The following is a 12,023-nucleotide window of genomic DNA, read 5'->3' as shown; positions in this document are numbered from 1 at the left end:
GTCTGGTAGTCACAGTCTACCAGATTAATTTAAATTACACCAGATGGGGAAACCACATGACCAAGTTTATTTGAATTATGTCTAAAGCCATGAAGAATAAATAGGATCTAAGAGGAAGTGTGAGGTGCCCTCTTCACAGGTTTTGTGCGTGGACTTTGTGACATCTATGCCTTTTTTTTTTAATTGAAGTATAGTTAATTTACAATGTTGTATTAATTTCAAGTGTACAGCCAAGTGATTCAGTTATACATACACACACACACACACTCTTTTTCAGATTATTTTCCATTATGGGTTATTACAAGATATTGAGCATAGTTCCCTGTGCTATACAGTAGGTCCTTGTTGACATCTATGCCTTTTTGTCACTCTCTGGTTTGTAAAGGTTGTTTTGAAGTTCCCTCCAGATGATGAGGGTAAATTAGAGCCTATACATTTTGCAGGTATATACTGTTGACTGCAGTGAGACGAGTCCCCCATAACAGCCAGTGGGGATATTTGGGGTGCCTCACAACAAAATTTCTAGATGTTATTGTTTCTAAAGAGGAGAAATGTAGGGATCTAGTTGTGAGGAATTTGCTTCCTTTACAGGTTTTTTGCTGCAAATACTGCGAGTGTCTCACCAGCTTGCTCAGTGACTTGGCTTCCCTGTCTACAAAGTGGAGTGGTCAGGGGTATCTGGTCTCCTGTCTCTGAGCCCCTTTCTGGATTCAATAAATATCCAGTCTTAATTCCCTATTCTCACACTCCCTAGAATTTACAGTGATGGCAAATCCTGATACTCTCCCAGGCAACTTTTATGATAGAAGTCATTAGTTTTATTCAGCTTGTTATAATTTGCATTTTAAATGTATGGTTTTTAAAAGACTGTCAAGATTGCCATAACTTTACCAAGTGATTTGCAAGTCCCAAAGCCTGCCAATTAGGTCAGATGGCCATAGCAGCAACTGCTTCCCATCAGAAGGGCTGAATCACTGAGGAGCGACCACCTTTCAAGTGCTGAGTGATTTACCAAGCCAAGTTACTTTGCACATTGGGATAAGGAACGTAGGCTATCAGATTTCCGTTCATCCTTCTGCCCCTTCTGGTGATTTCGATGTTGATTGTCTAATATCGACTTATTTTTTCCTTTGTTTTCTTTCCAAAATAATATATTCTTGTAAGAAGTTCAAACTGTACATACTTACATAATAAGTAGAGAAAGTGGCAAGTTCTCTGTTTCCTCTCTCTAGAGAGAGCTACTCTTAACAATTTTGTGAATATTCTTCCAGATACTGTTTTCTATTCTATATGTTAACATTTTCTTAAGCAAAAAGAGATTGTGTTTACATATACTGTTTTGCAACTTGATTTTGTCTCCTAGCGATATGTCTTGGAGATGTTTCCATCTTGTATATATAGGTCTGTCTCATTTTTTACCATGGTTCTGGTTTCCATGGTATTGTCACATCAGAAATTATTTGATTAGTCCTCTCCAGTCTTAGTTTAGGTGCTCCCAAATCTGATCCTAAGACAAGGACGTGGGTGCATGCAGGCTACTAGGAAGGTGATCCCAGGAAACACCAATAAGAGGCTGGGGAAGTGAGACCAGGAAGGGAGGCAGGCCAATCAAGGACGATTTTTTTTTTAATTTATTTAATTAATTAATTTATTTATTTATTTATTTTTGTCTGTGTTGGGTCTTTGTTGATGTGCACGGGCTTTCTCTAGCTGTGGCGAGCGGGGGCTACTCTTCACTGTGGTGTGTGGGCGTCTCGTTGTGACTTCTCTTGTTGTGGAGCACGGGCTCTAGGCACACGGGCTTCAGGAGTTGTGGCACACAGGCTCAGTAGTTGTGGCTCGCGGGCTCTAGAGCGCAGGCACAGTAGTTGTGGCACAATGGCATAGTTACTCCACGGCATGTGGGATCTTCCCAGACCAGGGCTCGAACCCGTGTCCCCTGCATTGGCAGGCGGATTCTTAATCACTGCGCCACCAGGGAAGCCCCCCATCAAGGACGATTGATGCATGGGCAACTGCAGCTCGGGAGGGCCCCAGGACCACCGTCAGGTTCAGTGATTCTCTAGAAGGGCTCACAGAACTCAGAAAAGCTGTTATACTCCTGGTTACGGTTTATTGAAGTGAAAGGATACAGACTCAAATCAGCAAAAGGCAGAGTCCAGGAGAGACCGGCCGTGAGTTTCCAGTTGTGTATGGACAGCACTTAATTCTCCTGGTAACGACGTGTGGCAGCATGCTCGGAGGATCACCAACCAGGGAAGAGCACTGAAGCCTTGGTGTCTAGGATTTGGATTGACCCTAGTCCCCAGCCTTTTCAGAGGTCACGTTTCTATTGAGTGGCCCAAGGCCCCTACCAGAAGTCACATTGTCAGCATACACTGGCACGTCCCAGGCAGAGAGCACCGGGCACTCATGGTAGGATGCCAGCAACAGAAGCTATGGGTAGCCGCTGGGGTGGGCTGAGGGGGCAGGCAGGGCACCAACAAGCCTCAGCCACACTTCATCATGAAGTGTTTTTGTTATTTCCATTTTTCATTCTCACAAATGATGTTCTAGAGCAGGGGTTGGCAAACTTCTTTGTAAAGGGCCAGCTAGTAAATATTTTCAGCTTTGCAGGCCACACAGCCTCTGCTGCAACTACTCAACTCTGCTGCTGTAGCACAAAAGCAGCTTCGGGCATTATGTAAATAAATGGGTTTGACTGGGTTCCAGTAAAACTTTATTTACAAAAAACCGGTACAGACCAGATTTGGCTTGACGGCTCTAATTTGCCAACCCCTGCTACAGTGGATAATTCTTGTACGTTTATCTTTGTCCATTTGAGCAGATAATTCTATGGGACAGATCCCTAGAAGTAGAATTGCTGGATCTTGAGTAATGACATTCTTATTTTGAGCAGATACTGTGAACCTCCCCCAAAAGCTGAACGTGCTTCCTCTTTCACCAACAGTGCATGAGAACCTTTGAGATTTCCTTTCTTGGAACCACTTGCCAAGGAAGCAAAACCTACACCTATTGACTAGGATGTTTCTGCATTTTCATTCTTGAGCTTTGGAGAGGCAGAGGAAGATAGAACATTTTGCCCCCAGGAAAGAAAACCAAATGGGGCCTGAAATGGTCTCCTAATGTCTTACTTTAGATTTGAGGCCCATGGGGAAGGGGACTCTGGTAACTTGTTTTCATTTGGTGAAAATTAAACCTTACATTGCCCACTAGGTGTAGTTCAAGAGCCTGAATGTTACCTATTCAAAAAAGTTTTTTTTTTTTTTTCAGATGCATCAGAGAGCTTCTCAGCAATTTCCTTTATTAAGCAAAGATTCTATTCCTAATTTTTCTCTTCTGTAAGGGATTTTCATATAAATAAGGTCTACCTATGCATAGTGAACACTTTACCAAATGTACAAAAAATATACATGGTCCAATTTTTGTTCACGGAGCTGACAGGTACGGGACACTCTTGATGGAGATGGCACAGCGTTTCACTTAGCCTGGTTCACTCTAGGTCTTTTTGGGGTTTAAAGACAATGGATGGGATTTTTGTTTTTGTTTTTCCACTTTTCTTTTTTTCCCCATATTTTTACATTTGGAATTCTTGATGTGAGCCCCACAGGGGAAAACAGAGATTTGTTAGCATTCAAGCTCTGTTTTGGGCTGCATATTTTAGCTGGTTTGTTTGATAATGGGCATCCCTCCTGGGATCCAGCCTGCCTGTGCTCTGCTCACGCTGGGTGAATTTGTGATAGTCCCCATTCTGTAGTCTTTCATTTATAACACAGACACAGCCTGCTTCCCCGTTAGTGAGATGGCATGCCTGGACTACCCACATGCAGATAAGGAATTAGGCGGAACTCGGCTGGGAAGATAAATCAAGCTAACTATCTCATTAGGCTTGAAAGACACAAATTAAGCTTGCATGGGAATTAACAGCCTTCCAAAGAGACATGCAGTGCAACAAGGGGAGGAGAAATTGCTGGAGCCCTTTCTCTCAGGAAACTTGCCCCTGTTGCCTAAGTCCCTTTTGTAAAAGGTCAAGAGGTAGAAATTGAGGATCAAAAGAGCAGTGTAGTGTTTATTGAGCACTTACTGAGTGCCAGGCACAGTGTGCATTATCTCACTGAAAGCTCTCAAAGTACTGTTAAGATTCCTGTGTAACCGAGGAGGAAACTGAGTGTCACAGGGGCTCCTTTGCTTGTCTCAGGGTCTCAGAGCTGTTGAATGACAGAGCCAGGATTCACCTAGGATGTCTGGCCCCATGACCCAGTGGTTCTTATCTGGGATGAATTGACCCCCTGGGGATACCAGGCCATGTTTGGAGACTCTGGGGTTGTGACAGCTGGGGGCGGTGGGTGCTACTGGGATCTGGTGGGTAGAGGCCTGAGGTGCTGCTGGACAGTGCACAGTACACCCCACAAAGAATTGTCCAGGCCCCAATGTCAACAGTGCCGGGCTTGAGAACCCTGGTTTAAGTGCTCAGCTGGACTCCAGTGGTGGCTGGCAGTTCCACCAGGACCGTCCGGCTGTAGTGCCCTGAGGACAGTGTGGTGAGTCTACGGGTCGGAAGTTTAAAGTTGCAGCCAAGGGACTCGTGGGAAGATGATGAGGGAATCGGGGAATTCTCATGGTTGAAAGTAACAGTGTCCTGAAAGCGAGGACCTCGCATCTGCAGTTGAGGAGTGTGGAGACTAACGCCTCTGTCTTGCTCCTGCCTCCTGTCCTGCCCCCTCCTCCTCTCGCCCCTCTGGCTAGTGTTCGGCCACAACATGAAGAGCAGCAACGACTTCATCGGGAGGATCGTCATCGGCCAGTACTCTTCGGGCCCCTCAGAATCCAACCACTGGCGGCGGATGCTCAGTGCCCACCGCACGGCCGCGGAGCAGTGGCACAGCCTGCGGTCCCGGGCCGAGTGTGACCGTGTGTCCCCTGCGTCGCTGGAGGTGACCTGAGCGCTGCGGGGAAGGCAGCTTTCATCTGTGAAAAAAGGAAGAAAACTTAGGACAAAAAATATGCCATATATGTATACTATTACATCCACACCTGCACACGCACCCATCACCACACACACACACACACACACACACACACAACTCCTCTCAGAACTGAAAGGAAGCTGACCATTGATCACAAACTGGCCGCCCTCAAGGAGCGAGGCCTGAGAACTTTCCAGAAGTCCCGTCCGTAGGTCATGAGCTGAGTGGGCTCTGCTCTGAGACTTATGGGCAGTGCTTGCTCTTGTGGATTCCCCTGCCCCAAAATGCACTTTCAACCTCAGGCCAGAGAAAGGGCCTCCCCAAAGGTGCCAACCTCCATGGAGACAAAATTTTCCAAGAGTTTGGCCAGCATTGGGAGGCCTGACCCCCATGCCCAAAATGCACACCCACTGGGTGACTTCTGAATGGGCTGCCGTTCCTAGGGGGGTCTTCACACCTGGTACCTTTCCCCAAAAGTGTAAGTACTCTGTCTTCTCTTTAGTGGATGTGATAAATAGATTAGACTATTTGGAGAAACCAAATGGCAACAAAAAATATTCCAGTGTAAGAAGGCTCTCCTGGCTTAATTGAACTCGTCCTTGTGTTAGCTTCTTCCTGGGGACTCCCTGTGCGTATGTATGTGGATGTTCTGGTGTGTGTGCCCTCAGGTGAGCACGTGTGTGCGCCTGCGTGTCCCCTTAGTGAGCAAGGCGCTGGGCCGGGACCTCAGTCCTGAGTACTCCCTTCTCTCTGCCTCGCCCGTCAGTGAAGTTTCACCCAGCGTCCTCCCGTCTGTCAAGACCCCACCTTCAGTAATAGTGTGTGTGTAAGTCAAGTAAATAAAATATGATAGAGCAGAAGTAACATTTTTTGACCGAATCATGGCGATTGTGACTCACAGAAGACCAGCAAAGGACAGTTGGAATAAAATGGCCACCACGGCTGCCGCATCCCCCATCCAAGACGATACCCCTCCTTGTCACACCCTGAGGATTGCCCTGTGTTTGTGTGTGAACCAAAGTCATTTCTCTCGTGCTAAGAAATTAGTGTAGTTAGAATAGATCTCTCTCTCTGTTGGATGCTTCTGTATCTTTTCCCACAGCATATTGTCTGGTATAATGGGGAGCTATTTATTGAAATTAAAGATTATCTATTTGTGCCATGCATTTGAGTTATCTTTTTCTTCATGAACATGGGCATGGAGGGTAGGAGGGTATTTCAGTTCCTACCACTGTGTAACAAATCATCCCAACGACTCAAAGCACTGGTATTTATTATGCTCACAGATTTTGTGGCTCCAGAATTCAGACCAGACACAGGGATGGCTTGTCTCTGTCCCATGATACCTACGGCCTCAGCAGGAAGACTCGAGGGCCACAGTGGGTATAACCAGACAACCGGTCACGCTGGACATTGTTGGTAAGATTAGTGTGTGGTCTGGGAAGGAAGAACAGTCGAAACGTTAAGATATATTCATCTGACGACTGACAGGAGAACCCGTGCAAAGAGAAGACGAGGATTTATGTTAGGTCCCTCCCATTGCAAGCAACAGGAAATTAACACAAAATACTTTAAGCAACAAAGGAAGTCCTGGCTTCAGGCATAGCTGGATCCAGGGGCTCAGATGAAGTAATCAGGGCTTTGTTGATCACGCTATCTCCTGGACAGGCTCTCCCCATTCAGTGAGCGTCATGGTTACCAGCAGCTTAATAGTTCCAACTCATACTTATAATCAAGACCCAGCTTAAACTACCACTTCCTGATTTTCCAAGACAGAAATGACAGCTCCCCACAAGAAGCTCCTCCCCACAAGAAGCTCCCCACACAAGAAGCTTATATTTCTATTTAACTCTTGGGGCCTTACTGTGTGCTAAGCCCAATACCTGCACAGTCTTGTTTAGTTCTCACAACAACCTTTTGATGAAGAAGCTATTATTATCCCCATTTTCCAGGTGAGGAAAGTAACGCTTTTTTCTATAAAACTATTTGCTTGTTCAGGGCAAGGGCCATGGCTGCTTAGCTTTCTATTGGCCATGCCCAATAAAAGGGGCTTGACTTAGGTAAACCCCCTGTGGGCTGAGATGGCTTCACCCCTTCTGGCCACATTGGGCATTGCAGGGCCCCCTCGTGGGTCCCTCTGGTGTCTCTCACTCTGGAGTGGAGATGGCATGAAGGTCAAGGGGGAAAGGCAGGGAGGTTGAGTTAGGTTATGTTGGTAAGGAGACAAAAGGAGAAACTTTTCCTTCTCTATAAAATGGCTTCCTTCCCATGGTTGTACAGAAGAGGATAAAAATATGAGAGAACAAACAGAATGAGGAAAGACAGATACAGGACAGGCATTCAGGACCAGAGATGAGGTTATACGGTGATTGGGCCCGTGGGCTTTGGAGCCAGAGAAGCCATGGTTCACACCCCAGGCCCAGCACACCCTACCTGTGCCCTCACACAAGCCGCGGAGCTGCTCTGGGCCTCAGTTTCCTCATTATCTTACATGGGGCACTTCAGAAGCCGACGCTGAGGCAAGGACTTGGGTGCCAATGGTTTATTTGGGAGGTGAGCCCAGGAAGCATAAATGGAAGGATAAGTCAGGGGAAGGAGAAACGCAAAGGCTGCTTTAACTGGCATTGTGGGCATCTGGGGCTCAGTCGTGCTGGGGGCCCACGTAGAATACGCTTGAGAATGATCGCTGTGCGGAGGCTGGACTATTTAACTACTGCCCCTCGTCTCTCAGGGCCTGAGGGTAAAGCCCCGGAGGCGTTCAATGATTGGCAATATAGGACTGTCCTGTGTGGGCTGAGCCAGCTTGGGTAGCACCAAGAACTCCCGGGGCAGAGAATGAGGGGCATGTGCCTGAGCAAGTCAGCTGTCCCTCTGCATGGCCAAGCCCACCTCAGCATCGGGGGAACTCAGGTGGCCGAGGGCTGGGAGTGGGGCATCCCCAGCATCTGCTCCCCTCGTTTACGATAACCACGAGGCTGACTAAGCACCGTGCCAAGTGCTAAGCATCTCATTTAGTCCTCATGCAGCAACCCACGTGAGCGGTGTTATTATTCCTCTTTTATAAATGAGGAAGCCGAGGTTTCATGGGATTAAGTGGCAAGTGAGCATTAGAGCTAGAATGCCAGCCCAGGCCCAGCTGACTCTAGAGCCTGGTATGGGCTAAACTGTATCTCCCCCCAAACTCACATACTTCATGAAGCCTTAACCCCCAGTACCTCAGCGTGTGACTGTATTGGGAGATAGGGTCCTTAAGGGTAATTAAGGTTAAATGAGGTCATCAGGGTGGGCCCTAATTCAATACGACTGGTGTCCTTATATTAAGGGGAAATTAGGACACAGAGACAGACACACAGAGGGAAGACGGCATCTACAAGCAAGGAGCGAGGCCTGGAGACCCAGGCCAAGGAGAGCTCCTTCCCTCCCAGCCCTCAGAAGGAACCAACTCTGCCAACACCTGGACTTCAGACTTCCGGCCTCCAGAACTATGAGGCTATGAAGCTCTGTTATTTAAGCCACCCAGTTTGTGGTCCTTTGTTACGGCAGCCCTAACAAACTTATACAGAGCTGGTGTGGCTGACCGCTCTGCTGGGCTGTTTCATCTGAAAATAGGATGACAGTTTTTACCCCATAGGGTTGTATGTGATGTGAGGATTAGCCGGGATAATGCCTGCAAAGGCTTAACACACAGCACGTGATGGCTATTCCTACTGGGCACACATCAGGCAATGTTTGCTGAGTGACTGGAGAGAACAGCAGAAGCACAGATGTCAGAGCCATCCATGTCTCCAAGGATAGTTTGTCAGGAGATGAGGGAAATGTGTTGAAAGGTGAAGAAATGACTTGGTTTCTATAGAAACCTGGACCCCAGGTGCCCTATTGTGGGCCACCTACCCGGTTTAATTAGCATCTTAATTAATTCCTTCTCAGCCAGGAGGTGGGAAAGGAGATGCATGGGCCACCTACACACCGTCTTCAGGGTGCGGGGACCTGAGTTCAAAGGAAGGAGGTAGAGTAGAAACGGTGGTGTGAAGTTTTAAATCTGCATCTATTTTCCCAGGGCCCATCTTGAGCTGTCTCATCTCTGGGGACTCCAGAACCTTTCAGGACTCCAGTCTACCCCCGGGACTTGACAGAAGCTATGACCTCTGCCCAGCCCTGCCCAGATGTGATGGTTCCCAGGGCACCAGAAACAGCTATTTTGGGTACTGATATTTTACTCCCAGAAAGCTGGGAATCACTGCAGGGAAAGAGGAAGAATTCCTTTCCTTTCTGGGTGGCCTGTCTTCCACCACCAGTGGGATACCTTTTCTTTTTTCATGGTCAAAAATACCATTTAAAATAATTCAGGAATGAGCACCACTAAGTAAAAATTTAAAACTTATGTCTAGAAAAGAGACTGGAAGACATTGCCCTGAAGGTTGCAGGGGTTAACTTTTGGGAAGTTGTTTTGCTTCTCAATTTTATACCTTCCTATTCAGTATTTTTGAAGGTTGCATAGTGATGTAATGATAGTTAACATATATTGAGCATTTATGTGTCAGGCATTGTTCTAAGCACTTGTATGAGGAAAAGTATTGATTTGTCCCCATTTTTCGGATGAGGAAACTGAAGCTAAGACGGATTAAGTAATCAGTGTGTGGTCACACAGAAGCAGGTCTGGAATTTGAACACAGATACAGATGTGCCTGGATTGAAAGGCATGAAATAAACTAGCCTCTACTGTCCCTTTTATAATGGTGGTGAGGGGAAGGGAACTTTGTTTTACTTACTGGTAAATAAATGACAATTTTAAAAAGCTAAGAAACTAGAAGAGATAGATAGATAGGCAGACAGATGATAGGAAGAAAGAAATAGATCTTCACCAAACCCCCAGGCCACCATGAGCACAGTGTGTGTATGCGTGTGTGTACGCGTGGGCCGGGGGGTGGGGAAGAGTAATGTCTTTAAGAACCCAGAAAATATATACTGTGTTACATAGAGACCTCTACAACCTCCAAATGGCAGCAAAGATCCTATTTGTTAAGTGAATAAATTGTCTATTTTCTAGCCAGTAAACTTGAGGTCTAGAGTAAGGGGTGGCAAGCTATGGCCCGTGGGCCAAATCCAGCCCACTGCTCGTTTTTGTAAATAAAGTTTTATTGGAACCTGGCCAAGCCCATTCCTAAAGTCTTTCACAGAGTTGTGACAGAGACCATGTGGCCTGCAAAGCCACTACTATCTGGCTCTTTACAGAAAAAAATTTAAAGTTGCTGTTATGTAGGATGAATAAGTCTAGAGATGTAAGGTACAGCATAATGATTATAGTTCCTCACACTGTACTGAACACTGGAAATTTCCTAAGGAGTAGATTTCAGGTGCACTCACCACACACAAAAAGTAACCCTGCGAGGAGATAATATGTTAATTAGTTTGACTGTGGTATCCTTTCACCATATATATGTATATCACATCATCATGTTGTGCGCCTTAAATACCAACAATTTTTCTTAAAAAATAGAATTTTTTAGAAAGTTTGCCTACCCCTGTCTAGAACAATGCTTCATAACATTAATGTACATATGACTCCCTGGGGATCTAGTCAAAATGCAGATTCCGATTCAGCAGGCCTGGGGTGGGGCCTGAGGTTCTGCATTTTTATCGAGCTCCGAGGAGATGCTACTGCTGCTGGTCCGTGGACCACACTTGGGAATGAGCATGTCACAAACACTTTACATGTTTCCATCCAGAGAGGGGGCATGAACCAACTTACCAAAACCTCCAGCCATCGCATATTGTATTATCAACACAGATCATTTAGGAGGTTTATTTGCCAAGTCAAAGACTCCTCCACTTTTCAAAAGCATTTCCAGCTCCCTGTGTCTGACGACCCTCCTTTTTCCCCTGGTTCATTCACACAGAGGGTGTTTGAGTTCCATGACAGCAGGGGCCTCTGATGTACAGTCAGCACACCAGATGATGGGGAGTGGGGAGAGAGCCTTCCAACTTTCTTCCATTTTTATAGTTTGTATCAACTTTTTTAAAAAGTCAATTTGGGGGAGGGCTTTTTTATAACAGACAGGATGCACATCACTTATATAATAAACGTACGTCTTTATAAATAAATGTGCATGCTCTGGGGTGCATCAGCACAAAGCTTGGAGACAACGGGTAGACATGAGTTATGCCATGGCTGAAACTGGGCCTGGGCTGTGCTCGTAGCCTGAGTCAGGCCTTGGCAGGCTTTCAGCCCCGTGTGGGCCGGCAAAACACGCTGCGTGGGCACGAGTTTTATTCCTCACAGGCACAGCGGCAGGTGTTCCAGAGAGAAAGTGAGCGACTGGGGCACGCTTGAGCCCTGGTGAATGCCAGCCACACGAAGTGTCAGGGCACCTGGCTGAGCATTTCGGGAGAGAAAGGACGGAGTGTGCAGGGAAAGCCAGGAAAAGACCTGCACTGGATCAGTGACAATCACAGCAAAAATTTGCCATCAGGTATTCAACACCTACTACTTGCCAGCGTCTATGCTAAGTATTACAAATTATTACATTTAATCTTTGTGAGGTAGGTACTGTTATTATCCCCTATTTTATAAAGGAGGAAAGTGAGGCTCAGCGAGGCAGAGGATACACAAAGACTGATTTTTAGAGGTATCAATTCGTAAATGCAGTGAGATTCCAATGAAACACCAGCGGATCTATTTTAAGTTTGAACACGCTAGAACTGTACACTAATGATAACGTTTGCTTCTTTTTGGTGAACACTTCCTCTGTGTCGAGAACCTTCTACCGGCACATCCTTTAACCTCCAAGAGACCCTGCAGGAGGTGACGCGCCTGCCCTTCCTCCTCGCTGCGGGGAATCCAATGCCCTCGGAGCTGGGCCGACACGTTGGGGCCCCGCTGAGCCGAAGCGCTGGGGCCCCGCCTGCAGGGGGAGCCCTTTCTCAGCGCCGCGTAATTGTGCCCATGTGCAAAGGAGGCCTAAGTCTTCTCAGATCTTCAGAGTCTCAGCAGAGGCAGAAATCTCGACTTATACTTAAAATCTCCTGATCTTACACCCTGACAACGAATTTTTAGAA

The 12,023-nt window shown here is 46.6% G+C and overlaps 1 protein-coding gene across 1 annotated transcript in view; it reads left to right on the top strand.

The window, feature by feature from the left end:
- Nucleotides 1–6,133, top strand: part of SYT17 (synaptotagmin 17) — an 82,726-nt gene extending 76,593 nt beyond the window's left edge. Inside the window, exon 8 of the mRNA XM_036824205.1 lies at nucleotides 4,747–6,133. Within this exon, the coding sequence (XP_036680100.1) occupies nucleotides 4,747–4,943 (197 nt within the window). The 3' untranslated portion in view covers nucleotides 4,944–6,133. The remainder of the gene's footprint in view (nucleotides 1–4,746) is intronic.
- The last annotated feature ends 5,890 nt before the right edge of the window (nucleotides 6,134–12,023 follow it).

The sequence above is a fragment of the Balaenoptera musculus genome, chromosome 15 (genome assembly GCF_009873245.2).
Source record: "Balaenoptera musculus isolate JJ_BM4_2016_0621 chromosome 15, mBalMus1.pri.v3, whole genome shotgun sequence".
NCBI classification, from domain to species: domain Eukaryota; kingdom Metazoa; phylum Chordata; class Mammalia; order Artiodactyla; family Balaenopteridae; genus Balaenoptera; species Balaenoptera musculus.
This window is presented reverse-complemented; position numbering and strand designations above follow the sequence as displayed.